Genomic DNA, 13,440 nt, shown 5'->3' with positions numbered 1-13,440 from the left:
TTCCTGCTTCAGTTAACCAAGACCTTCTTACTGTAAAATGGTTTCTTGTTTTTAAATCTGACTGTCCCATTTGTCATGTATGTTAGAAAAGTGAATTCTTATCTTCAGTAGCTGCCAAACTGACATCATCTTTCTTATCCATGTTTGATACGAGTCGTCTCTCCTCTTTTGTTTGTGTCAGATTTTGTTTCAGTCTGTATGAAATATTTATAGCCGCACAGTTTCATCCTCGTCTCACAAACATGCAACTCCACAACCAAAGCCCAGGAAGCATAGACCCCATTGTGTTCACACTGCAGTTCATCTTAATACACTGTAACCTGGCAACCAAACTACTGAATATCTTTCTCATGAATTCAGAGTGGTGGTCCTTTTCACTCTCTCTGCCTCCATTTTGGGCAATAAGCACTTGATATATTATTATGTTCTGCCTGATCATTTTCCACTCACATTGTATGACGAGACGGATGTCTTTTATTGTGAATTTTCTGTTGATCAAGAATCAGGAATTTAGGTTTTACTTCTATTAAAGAAATACTTCCAACATGTTGGGAAATATACTGGAGTGAGTTGGATGAGAAGATTGATACCACCGTTGTTTAGTGTGTTAAATCTTGATAATGTCGATTTTAAAATTATCCAACCAAAAAATCCTGCACTCTTCCTTCAGACCTCTCTCCAAAACCACTCTCACTCATTTGGGTCACAAGAAATGATTGGGTGGGCTTACTACAGGCCTACACAGCCACAGAAAGGTGATTGAGCAAATGATGGAAGGTGAAATTTTGTAGGATTTAGTGGCATCTAGAGTTGAGGTTTGACATTGCAACAAACTGAACTCCCCGCGTCTCATTCTCACTTATGGTAGCTGCTAAAAACGCAAAAGGCCTTCTCAAGAACCAGTGTTTGGTTTGTCCGGTCTGGGCTACTGTAGAAACATGGCGGTGCAACATGGACCCAATCATGAGAAAGCAACAATAGACCCATTGTGAAAGAAGTGTCTGTATAAAGGTGGTTTTGAGCGTCACAGCCCCCACGAAGTGACTCGTTTCACTGTCATAATTTGAACCATTCGGTCTGATAACATTTGAAAAGTCTAGAGGAGCCGCACGATTAAATAATTTTAACCCCATTCAAGATAGCCGGACGCTAAACTGGAAGTTAGCCACCTTGGTCAATTGACCTGGGTGTAAATACAGAGTTTACACATTCCCATTGCACACAAAAGCCTGATGTATTAGACAATCACCTTCAGGCTCCAGTGGTATTGATCCTCTCATCTCTTTCTGGGGGAGAGCGGGAATAAGAGTATTTCCCAGATTATTGAGCTATTCTCTTGGATAAATAAGCACAGAGTAGCAACATTAGGAACATTGATAGGACATTATCACTGACATTTCAGGACGGCCTTGACATCCACACACACACATACATGCCCACACACATTCCTTTTCTGCTGGTGGCCCCTGTCATCTGTGCATGTTGCTGAATTTAACCCCTGTTGTTATATCTGGATGACGATAGTTTCTGCAATCCTACTCCTGCTCCGGTCCCGAGGAAAACACAGCGAGATGAAAGAGAGAGAAAAACCAAACGAGGCAAATCAGTCCCTGTGTTTTTGTCCCCCCCCTCTCTCTGTCTCTCGTCCAGTGTCAGCAGCCCATTGATTAGGAGACGTGAAGGTTATTAAGGGTTGAGGCGAAATGGAATCTATAATCATGTGTTTCCTTGCGGCGTGTTATGAATTTGTGTTGTGAAAGCGCTGTATGGCTTATGTGGTCCAGCAACTCATTAGAATCAATCTGTAGCCATGGAGTTATGTGTTACGTGTGTGTGTTTGAAGGTTTTTCATGCCTTTGTGTACGTTTGATGACTGTATCCATGATGCTTTATTCTGTATCGTTAATTCATGCGCTGCTAGCCTTCATGTATATGCATCCTCTCACTCTCTCTGTGCTGGCTGGCAGGCCCATGCGCAGCACATTCCCCCTTCTCTTACGTAACTCCCCGTCTGAATCCTGGTCACAGGGATAAAAATAGGATGATAAATAAATAAAGAGGAAGCAGAGAGAGATAAGATGTGCACCCCTCAGGGAGAGTTGGCCCAGTCAGAGTGAGAGGCAGACAGACATCTATGTTTCTCCTCCGTCCTCCTTCACTCCCTCACATCCCTTTCATCAGTCTTCTTCTCCTCCTCATTTAATTATCATCATCTTTTATTCCCGTTTTCCGTCATCCTCCACTTTCTTTAGCTCATCTCCTCCGGTAGAAAAACCTTCTACATTTGCAAATTGAACATGTTGGATCAGAAGACGAATTTATTACCACTTCCTCTGCATTTGTTTTCCATACATGTCGTGTTTTGCACTTAAGCCATTACATATTTATGGTTTGGTACATTTTCATGTTGTCTGCGAAAAACCCAAAAGTCATATTTCTATCACAATTACATTCACAGAATGTTTTCATGCAATTATGTTCGAGGAATTCATTCAGTGCATCTGTCGCCTTCCCCTAATCTCACCACCGTTTCCTCTGGGGAACAATCCATTATGTTCGCTTCTCGTGGGAGAGACGGACGAAGAAGGAGAGTCTGCAGGTCCTGATTAAGTCTTAAAGGGAAATGTCACCCATTTGAAAGTAAAATGAATGAAGTTGGTGTTATTTCTGAGCCACCAAGGATGTTTTGGAGAGTGGTTTTGAGCTTCACACACATGGCTTCATTAAAATGACGTCATTAAGAGGAACAGCGGTGGACGCACCACTTGTATTGGGGGGGGTATTGTTGTATTGTTTGTCCGCTAGAAGGGCAACCTAGAGGGCCCGTTTTATCAACCATTGGGGCATCCAAGAAGGAACTCTTGCGCTGATTTTTCGAACATGGGGGCACCGGGGATGTGAATTAGAGGGTGACACGGGAGTGGATTTTCACTCCTGTCCCATCCCACTCCCACAGAAAAAATCTTGTCCCGTCCCAATCCCGGGCCAGAGTAAAAAAAAATTCCTGTCCCATCCCACTCCTGGTAAAATGACTCCCACTCCCATCCCACTCCCATTCAGAATGACTCCCACTCCTGTACCGCTCCCATTTTTTTTTTCTTCTTCTAGTCTTTAGGCAATACATTGAATTTGATTTGATCTTCTCCCCATTCTTTTTAGATTACTTTCTGCAGTGTCATTTTAAAAGATATGGCAACAGGAACAGTTCATCTGTGGTAATATAGGGAGGCATTTATTGCCTTAATCCAAACAAAACACCTTCACTAAAGGGCACAAAACATAAATAATACATGGCCTGTGGTCCCTATAGTTTTTCTGTGGAGGACCACCTGCTAAGTCCCTGTTTCTAACAAACAAGAAAACTACATGGGTCACACCATGCCTACCTTAGTTGAATAAACCCAAACAGAATTTGCCTTGCAAGTGTGCCTCTTATGCTGCATTCCAGATGCATGGGAGACCACTCGCCCGAGTTGCAAAGTGGGAAATCTCGCAGCTGTCTCGCAACATTTCACCGAGGCACGCCCCCTTTTGGTCGGAATATCAACTTTCCGACTCGGGGCTCCTGAGAGTACACCGAGTCAGACAGTTGATATTCCGATGGAAAGCAGCGGAAAGCGGCGGCCGGAAGCACTGTTGGCTTCTGGGCTGTGTAGTTATTTTGACTTGCGTAACAGTATAGGCTTATGGAAAGAAAACTACAAAGTGGCGGTGCGCCTGTCCTATGTTTTTTGTTGTTGTTGTCCTATCAGTTGGTTCCCGCTCCCGCCTGCTCCCGTTAACTTTTTTATCCTGTACCGTCCCAATCACGTGATTAATAGTAAGGTTGACTCCCATCCCGTGGGAATCCCACGGGAATCCCGTGACCCGTGGGATTCCCGAACAAATGTCAGCCTCTAATGTGAATACCTCCCCTGCAACTTCCTGGGACTACCAGTGAAGAGGAAGGACTTGTTTGTTTAATTGCTGTGACGTAGGGGGGAGACATTGGTAACAGCCATGGTCACCAAACTTCAATAAGATGGAGCATCTGTTTGTACTTGAAGGACATTTTAATACTGATGCTTCTATATGACCTAAATAATTAGTCTCACAGCCTGAGGAAAGAAGCTGCTCTTTAGTCTGGTGGCAACTGACTTACAACGTGACATTTAATGTTGGCTTTGCTACTGAGTTGTATCTTGCTGTTGGCTTATTATTATTAAGACATAACATTTCTAGGAAATGGTGCTAATTTTACCTTTAGTGAAGTTTAAGTTCAACAAATTTTCTTTTACCGGCAACCATATCTATTGGCTGAAGGATTACATGTAACCACTACATTGCGTCTTTCTTTCACTCGCTTCAAAACAAATAAATGAGCTAGCCAGATCAAGGCAGTGGTGCTCATACGGATTTTGTCCACAGGGGCCGCCAGAATCAACAAAACAGAAAGTTCTTTGAAGCTGTTTTAATTATCCTTATGTAGTGTGCAGGATAATGTATGTTAGTAATTGTTCTCATATACAAAACCAGCAAGATACAGGTAAAGAAAGCCTTATATCAAAATGTCAGCAGAGTATTTCCATTTGATGCGACTTCATACTTCACTATGTTGTCATTTTTACTCAGCTACATACAGTTATAGTTACTAGATACTTTACAGAAAATATTATTTTGAAAAATCGTTTATATTAAGACATATTTAACGAAAATTCAAATTCAAAGCCTACTTGACCAGCTACAACATAAAACACTGAAACTCGTCTGACCTCTCTCTCTCTCCTCAGGGCTCACGAACAAGAGTTGACGAAGAGGCACGAGAGGGAACTTAACGAGATGAGCGCCGTCCACAGCAGAGAGACGCAGAACATGCTGTCAGACTTCAACAAAGCCCAGGAAGTGCTCAAAGACAAGATCTCCGCCCTCCAAATACTGTACGTACATACTGTAAACAGACTGTGTGCTTGTGTGGTCTTCAAACAGCTATGCAACAATGGAGAAATAAGAGATACAACACTTGTCTAACTCTTAACTCATGACTGATGATGTGAGCAGGTCAACCTACTCGTCCTAGATAATGTAATTGTGCGCTGTCAGGTGGCAAGTGGAGGCTGAAAACAACTGACAAGTTTTCTCTGGGGAGAATAACAGAAGACGCATTAACACCTGCCTGATCACTCCAGGTTTCTCTTTTCCTCCCATCAGATTTAAAGGGACAGTTCACCCCAAAATCAGAAGCCCATATTTCCCCTCCTACCTGTGGAGCTGTTTTAGTGTGAGTTGCAGAGTTGTGGAGATATCAGCCAAAGAGTTCTCTGCCTTCTCTTGAATATAATAAAACTACATGTGCTTCGCTTGTGGTGCTTAAAGCGCCAAAAAAACTCAACAGCAATGTCAGTCTAGATTCATAAATGGCAGTAAAGGTAAGACGAATATATGCATTTTGTTTTTGTGGTGAACTGTCCCTTAATTCCTTTAATTCACATTATCTATACTTGCTCTAACCTGCCCTCTACTTGAGTAGATGATCAAATATGGGAAAATAAAGTGTACACTGTACTTTTTTCAATGCAGTGACCTAAAAAATCACTGCGTCACACAGACAATTGGAGCATAGCTTAACAAACTTACAGTCGTAAGTCAGGATCCACGCAGACTATTTTTATTTTCATTTGCGTCAGGTAAAGTGAAGTATAAATAGCAGGCTGCCGTGATGAATTCTCTTCTTCTCAGCTAATCATATTGCTGCTGTCATACAGCTGCACCGAGCATGACGGTGCATGACGAAACTGGCTCACCATGAAAGGCAGCACCCAGAGAGATTTACCGGTGCACCCTCAGTGTGTACCTGAGCTGCATTCTTCAGGAGACAATGTGTTCACATTTTCAAAACAAAGAGAAACAGCAAAAAGATAAAAATGACACCCTGAAATCAAAGATAAGAACGAGCGAAACACAAACGGCTGCATTGTCTCGAGCTACATTGGAGTCTTTGATTAAAGTAGGTGTTTTGATTCCAACTTAATGAAAGATTGATATCAAAAGCTCTCAGGTTTATGAGGTGTCACACCCAAGGACGTGTGTTTGCCTTGGCAACTGCTGCATTCACTCCTGGTGTGCGTCAACACGGCTGCGTCACAACAACTGTAACAACTGTCCAGTCTGCCGGAAATTTTGGATTTCATTTGTTGCGAACGTTGCTGTGATATGTTCATCTGTTGAGTCCAAACAGTGCCATCGTATCTATGTCTTCACTGAAGTATGAAACCACAGAGGAGGCACAGAAGATTTGGGGTGTCATCATCGTTTAAGCAGACAAACACAAAACAGCTAAAAATCATTGAGCATGAAATAAAAAACATTTCTTCCTGCCAAAATGCACTGAATTAAATTGTGGCTAGTGTCAGTGCTGCTGCCAGGATTTCTAGAAACACTCAGACATTTTTGACGAACCACAGCCAAACGATTCATTCATTTGATTGTTCACTTGTATTTTCTTGACAATTTTCTCCACAAATGTTGTTTCAAAAGCTTTATCATACCGCCAGGATAATATTCTAAATATTCCCTTTGTTGTATTTTAACTTACATGATACTGATTGTCTAAATGTAGTCAAAGCTGGTTAGCTCAGTTAACAGTGCAGGTAGCAGTCCGGACTGTGGGCTTAGAGCACCAGAGGAGTGCACAGGAGCTCTTGTTGCCAGGAGGAGGAGGTTTTTAATGTCCGCGACGGAGGGACCTATCCAGAAAGTGGGCGGGGAGTGGGGCCAGAAAGAACGCCAGAACCGGAGCCATGAAAGCAGGCAATGGCACTGAGATCAGCAGCCTCTCAGTGAACACGGTCAGACCGGAACGAAACACAGCTTCTGTAACCGATGAAGGCCAGTTTGATGACAAGGAATACAGGAGCAAGGTGATTCACTGGTGCTTCGACCAGGACTCTTGAGTCCTGGGAAGACAAAGACACGGCAAGTTCAGGCAGGGAAAGGAAGGCATTGGTTATTACTTTCTAATTCAGTTTGAAATATCATCATAATGATTCACCTTTAAATAAATCAGTCTTACAAAATATTAAACCCAACTCTGATATCTGCAAACACTGAATTTTTCTGACTCTAAAACACAGTTGAAGGATGACAGCAGCGAATGTACAATATAGAAAAGTAGTTATACACCCTGAGATGGTTGGACTCCTGTAATTGTAAAACATCCATATAAGATGAACTATACATCCTCAAACTCAGGACATGTTCTGCCAAATGTTCAGTGTGGAATAACATCAAACTGAGAGAGAACTTGCAGGGATCAAAGGTAACGTATAGACTTGTATGAAAAACGGATCAAAGACATTTAGCTTCGAAAGTAATGACACCAGGGTGAGAGAATCTAATTAGTGGAAAGACATTACCCAAGATGAAGAAGCAGATATGTATTATTGATGGCCTGCAGATGACATACAGGGAAGATAATGTAGGAGAGAGAGGTGGAGTTAGGTGTCGGGTGAAGCAAAGAGAGTGAAAGCTTTGTGGATGCAGTATGTCGATGCAGAGAGTGAGAAGAATGTGTATGAGATGTGACTTGAATGACTGCAGGTAGGAAGATTCAGAGAAGAAGATGGATGTATGGAGGAAGAAAACAGAAAGAAATTGAGTTGAGAGGTACATTTTTTGCCGTTGGGCAGTGGATGATGCCAAGTCACAAGGGAAATGAGCGAAACCAAACCTCAGGAGAGACAGACAAAGGACAACAGATAAAACCGAGAGAGATAAAGAAAGAAAAGCTACATGAAAGTCAGAGATATGCAGCCAGCAAGCTTCCTCCTCAGAGCTGACCTCCTTTTACTCTGACTCAGCTGAGAGACAAGCACCACCTGCAGGACTGAAGAAGAACATCCTGATAGAGTCTGAATTACACAAGATATACATTATAGTTCAACAGGATCTCAAGAACAACACAAGGACAGTTGGATAGATTTGTAGAGGAGCAGTTCCTAAAATGTTCCAATATTTTCTCTGTTGTCTAATAAGGCAGAAGAATCAACTAAACTGTGCTCAGTGTTTTCTCTTTTCTCCTCTGTTATATTTGCACAAATACTGACAGTCCAAAAAAATGAAAATCAATAAAATGTGCCTGCAGAGGCCAAGAAGCTCATCTTACATAAACAACATTGAAAATATACAGTGCTGCCTAGTTTTCTTTTGAGTCAACTTCTTACTGATGTAGGTTTTTTCTGGGTCGTCTTACTGGCTTTTTCAACCTTATTTCTCTTCAGAGGATGGACTTAGTTAGCTCAGTTATCTCAGAGATGGATGTGATGACATTTAATCTTAGAAGCTGTTATGCTCTAATTCGAAGCATTTAAGGTCGGTCGGTTGGTCGGTCCTGAAATATCTCAACAACTCTCAGATGTAATACCCTTAAATCCTCAGTCTTTTCATTTTGCACCACCATGAAGTTGACCTTTATGACAGAATTCTCATAATTGTAATAACTCTGAGGATGACTTAACTTTCCAGATAGTGAATTCATCAGGTTAGAATTTTTATTTATCCAGTACTTTGGTTTATGACCAAATACCTGCGAAGCTAATGACATTTTTGGATTTAGTGCTAATCAGCAAATACTAGCGTGCTAACACACAGCTAAGATGGTAAACATGGCAAGTATAATTGCCAAACATCAGCATGTAAGCAGTCATTGTTGTCTCTTTATGGATCCTGCTGCTTTTTTTTTTTTACTAACACCAACCCTCTGATTGGATACCCTGATATTCTCACCTGAATCCTAACCAATCTCCCTCCTCATGCCTCAACCTAACCAACAAATGCAACCACTCAGAAGCAGAGTAGGGCGAGGGATAGACTGATTATCAGCCTGACTAATTATCGGCTGATATTAAGCTTTTTTTTAAGTTTCTTGTATGTGTAACTAACACTATCTAACACAGTATTTAGTTGAAACCAAACTCTGACAAGAATCTCTGACAAGTTTCTGAAGCCTTGACTTGACCAAAGAGGCTCAACTTTGGAAAACCTGTCAAAACAACTGCATAGTTTTTTAAAAAATAAAGTGGAAAGAGACAGTCTGCACGGTGAAATCATCTTCCAGACTAAACATGCAGTCTGCTTCAGTTTTCTGGGACAAATTTACTTTAATGATCAGCAGTTTTTATATTCTGGCTGTTTCTTCACTCTCCCTGGTAAAGAAGCATTTCCTGAGCCGTCCCCGGAGAAGATCCACTGTCTTCCATCTAATTAACTGAAACACAGATCCATCTTAACCAGCAGCCCTGTCCCTTCCCGCCTCATCAATCTCTGCGATGACGACAGCTTCACTCCCTCTCCAAAAACAGCCACTGAGAATACTCCAACATTTAAGTTTCATGAATTTTTAAATATTTCTTCCTGCGTCTGTGCCTTATTGCTCGGTCCTATGGGAGTTAGCAAGCATGTGTGCGAGTTGAAGTGTGTGTTTGTTTGGGTTTTAGTCATCACGCCAACTGGAGATGCAGTTTGTATTCACGCACAGCAATTCTCCAGCTCACAAGTGTCTGTCAAAATCATCCGGACACCATCTGGAAATGTTACCATAGCAACAATGCTTTGGTTGCCTGCCATATTACCCATTAAAAATGACCAGTTTAACATTTGTGAGTTCAAACAAGACTCTCTGGACGGCGAGCAAGAGCCAAGGAATTGGAATCGGACCTGGAGAGTCATTGAAAAGCACTTGAATTTGTAACATTCAGTCCGGTGATTTTGTTAAAGCTGCCAGTCACTGCGGCAGCAGCAGCAGCGAGACAAAATTACAAAAGACAAGCAGAAGGTAGCGATGATAACAGTAACACACCCAACACTTCCCTGTGACCATCAGTCATTGTCAGATTTGAGTTATAGCACCTTGAAAACAGACTCACGTTCACCAAAAATGAACTGAAGAACCACATCAGTACCTCGCTGCAGCTTTGCTACAGACGTTTGGAGCAGTAGTGTCTGTCCAATATCTCTTATCAGCTTAAACATGCTGTGGATAGATGTGGATTTTTCATCCCCTGCAGGTAAATCTGTCTGATGGCTGCGTATAAGCCGAGCAATAGCAGGTGCGTCTGTCCAGTCGCTTGAGATACTCTGTTTATGTGATCTTAGACAAACCCAAAAATAAGATGGAAGCCGTGGGTGACACCGGCCTCCCCCTGCCTTTCATGTGTCACTGACAGTCCAGCTGGGTGTCACAGAGGGTCTTCCTGCTCACTGAAGGGTTGCTGATGCTGTGGCAGTCGGGCGTAAAATAGCTGGACTCTAAACATTTGGACTCAGTGTGCTCCTGCCCCGAGAGAAAACGGCCACAGTGAGAGCAGAGATACATTCAATTCAACGGGTTTTATTGGCATGAGATACCAGACGTTTAAGTGTGAAATGCAAACAACAAAAAGTACAGAAACAGAAGAATTGAACACGTTGGAACAAGCAGAATAAAACCTGAATGTCTGGATCGGATCATGAACTCCCCACCAGCCTCAGTGGGAACAAATGAGCTCCATTTGGGGAGTTTACTGACAAATGGACTCTCTGGAAGTCCTTCCCGCTGTCAGTGTATGATTCTTGGCTAAAGCGTCTGTTCAGGGCAATTAGGATAAAACTTGAAACAGCACATCATTTACAGGCACTTCCTTTTCTGGTCTGGAGAAAAACCTCCTGTTGCGTTTCAGCTTTAACCGAACAAGCGTCCCGGTGGCCGACCCAAAGCGCCAGTATTTGACGAAATACTTTCTTTCTCTAGAGTTGTCTGCTGCGGCTTTAACTGCCATTATCAGACAAATCAGTAGTCTGATGAAAAGTTAATGGGTCTTCCTCTGCCGCGCTCCATCACATGCTGGCTGGCTCCTTAAATCTGCACAAACTCGTCAAAACTTTGAGAACTCCTGTTTTAGAGGTCAATAAACTGACTAATGCAGCTTTAAAAAGGCCATTATGATTTGCTAAGAAATCATACCTTCTGTTGCTCCGTGACTGTTTAACACAGTTTTAAGCGGTTAAATAATTCAAATCCTAAAGCTCAGTGAACATAGTTTAAGCTAAAATGTTCCCTTCTCTTCGTTGTAAAACAAAGCCAAACAGAGACACTGCTGGAGCAGTCCTGATCCTGATGTTTGAGCTGCTGAAAATGTTTGACAAACACGATGAATCGGCTATCAGACGTCCACAGAAGGACCAGCACAGCAGCAGCAGGCAGTGTATCTGATGAAACTGCAGATCAGTATGTATCAGTATCACTGAGCAGAGCTCCGGTGGCTGCTCCTGTGCGGCGGCGGACAGTCCATGGAGAGAACGCAGTTTATCGGGAAGACAAGCTGTTCTGGTGCTCGGCCTTTAAGAAACTGTGATTTCACACTGTGGCGTGAATGTCACAAAGAGACCCCTCAGTGGTTTGTGCTGTGGAAGTGTGGGAGGTGAAAGGCTGCTTAAATCACTGTCACATAAGGGACTGGTAAAACAAGAAATGGGCTCACAGCTGAACATGCAGAGGAGCCTTGTTTAATCATAAGAAACACAGACACCTCAGAAGACCTCACCGCTACAGTCAAAAAATAACGCGATTTTAATGCGTCATATTTTTCATAGGACTTGCACTGCGAGCCGCACTCTGTTGTTGACAGTGCTCGGTTCAGTTTGTCATTTGTTAATTTATAGTTATACATACACCCCGTCCTGAGGAAAATCTCTGTTTCATGTTTTCTATTGCTCCAGAAACAACGTTGACATCTCGAGCCCTGGTTTCATGTTTAATATTCCAGTAGCTTGTTGTTTCACTGAAACTCATCGTACTTCAGATGTCATTTTTGTTTGTTCTTGTTCAGTTTAAACTTGTGTTTTGGATCTTGGACGGTGTCTTGTAATTCTCAAAACCGAGAGGTGACTACAACAAAAAATTGTACAAAATTTGTACATTTTTATCAAGTCTACAAATTGCAGTGTTGTGATAAATGCTTGAACCTTGCAATTTTAGTTCATCTCTGTATCACATTAAAAGGACAGTGACGTGATATGAAGTATTGGGCAACTGATGAATTGAAACTGAAAAACTTTCCAAAGTGCATTTGTTCTCTAAACTTTGCGCTCCTGGTGCCAAATGGAGGCTTTCAATTGTGTTTTGTTTCATTTTATTACAATTTTTAAAAATGAGTCATTTCCCAGCAACAGTGTCACTTCATGATTGGTTGTTCCTCGCTTGAGAACATTTCAGCCGGCTAATGCCCATTCTGCTCAGCGATCTTTAGCATGTGTTGCATTAGAGAAAATGTCACCGAATTTTAAATGAATCGGAGGTTTTTACACGAGTGGTGATTTCTCTGAGGGGCCGCTCGGAAAGTAGCAGAAATCCATTATAGAGTTTTTTGAAAATTCTCATAACTCACAGAATGAAAACAACCTCCGGAGGAACCGCGCAGCTCTATTTTTGATTTGAACGCCCCGCTGCTTAATGGTTTTTGTAATGAGAGGAGAGGAGGGCAACGACGGGAAAGGACTGGGGACAATTACTGTTTTATTGATCAAAAGCTAATGAAAAAGAAAAGCCTATGAATCATCATCTCTTTGCTCCCTGTAATATATGCATTTAATTCTCTTAACCAACATAAGGTTCCATCGAGTACACACTCACTTTAAAGAGCGAGATCTTCACCTCGCTCTTTTTGATGTGTAATTGATATTTGATGTTGCATATTTTACACACAACCTGCTTAGATCACATCTCAAACTGAGCATTTTAACGCAGTTCACCGCTGAGGAAGAAGTTTTGAATGCTGTCTTCCTTTTTCATTACTTAATTATTGTGTTTACCTAAGAGTCTGAACGCTGCTCAGTGGATCCCTCATGCAGAATATTAATGTTTTTGTCTCTTAACAGGCTGGAAGGAACAGAGGAGAAGTTCAGGAACAGGGAGAGTCGTCCTGAGGATCTGCAGATCATCGCTGAGCTGAAGGACATGGTGTCAGAGAGGGAGTCTCTAGTCAAGAAACTTGTGGTAGGTAACTGCTGATGAGGTAATATGTGTCTTATATACAGGAGGAAGTAGTTTCAGACATGTGTGACATTTGTATCCCACAAAGCCAAATAGTTTTTCAGGAAAGCATTTTGTAAGTAGAGTTTTTAAAGATATAATTCCCCTGGTCAGTTGAAAATTTACAGTAAATGCAATAGTTTGCAAGGAGACTGGGGTGTGGTTTCTTTTTTTGAGGTTTGCGAAAGACATATACAGCTTTGTTTTAGAATCTCCTGATCTAGAGGTTCAGTTTGTCTTTTGATCCACCGCCCATGGAAAAAGATTTTGGGGAATAGTTCAATAGCTTACTTGCTTCCATGCCGAGAGTAAGATGAGAAGATCGATACCACTGTTGTGTCGACACACTAAATATGGAGGTAGAGCCTGGAGGTAATTAGCGTAGCTTAGCATAAAGA

The 13,440-nt window shown here is 42.0% G+C and overlaps 1 protein-coding gene across 1 annotated transcript in view; it reads left to right on the top strand.

Moving 5' to 3' along the window:
* Window positions 1-13,440, top strand: part of fam184ab (family with sequence similarity 184 member Ab) — a 94,387-nt gene that overhangs the window by 69,237 nt on the left and 11,710 nt on the right. Inside the window, exons 16-17 of the mRNA XM_073493225.1 lie at window positions 4,770-4,916; window positions 12,889-13,006. Of these exons, the coding sequence (XP_073349326.1) occupies window positions 4,770-4,916; window positions 12,889-13,006 (265 nt within the window). The remainder of the gene's footprint in view (window positions 1-4,769; window positions 4,917-12,888; window positions 13,007-13,440) is intronic.

Source organism: Pagrus major, chromosome 22 (genome assembly GCF_040436345.1).
Source record: "Pagrus major chromosome 22, Pma_NU_1.0".
Lineage (NCBI taxonomy): Eukaryota > Metazoa > Chordata > Actinopteri > Spariformes > Sparidae > Pagrus > Pagrus major.
The sequence above is the reverse complement of the archived record's forward strand: the minus strand, read 5'-3'. Positions and strand labels throughout refer to the sequence as shown.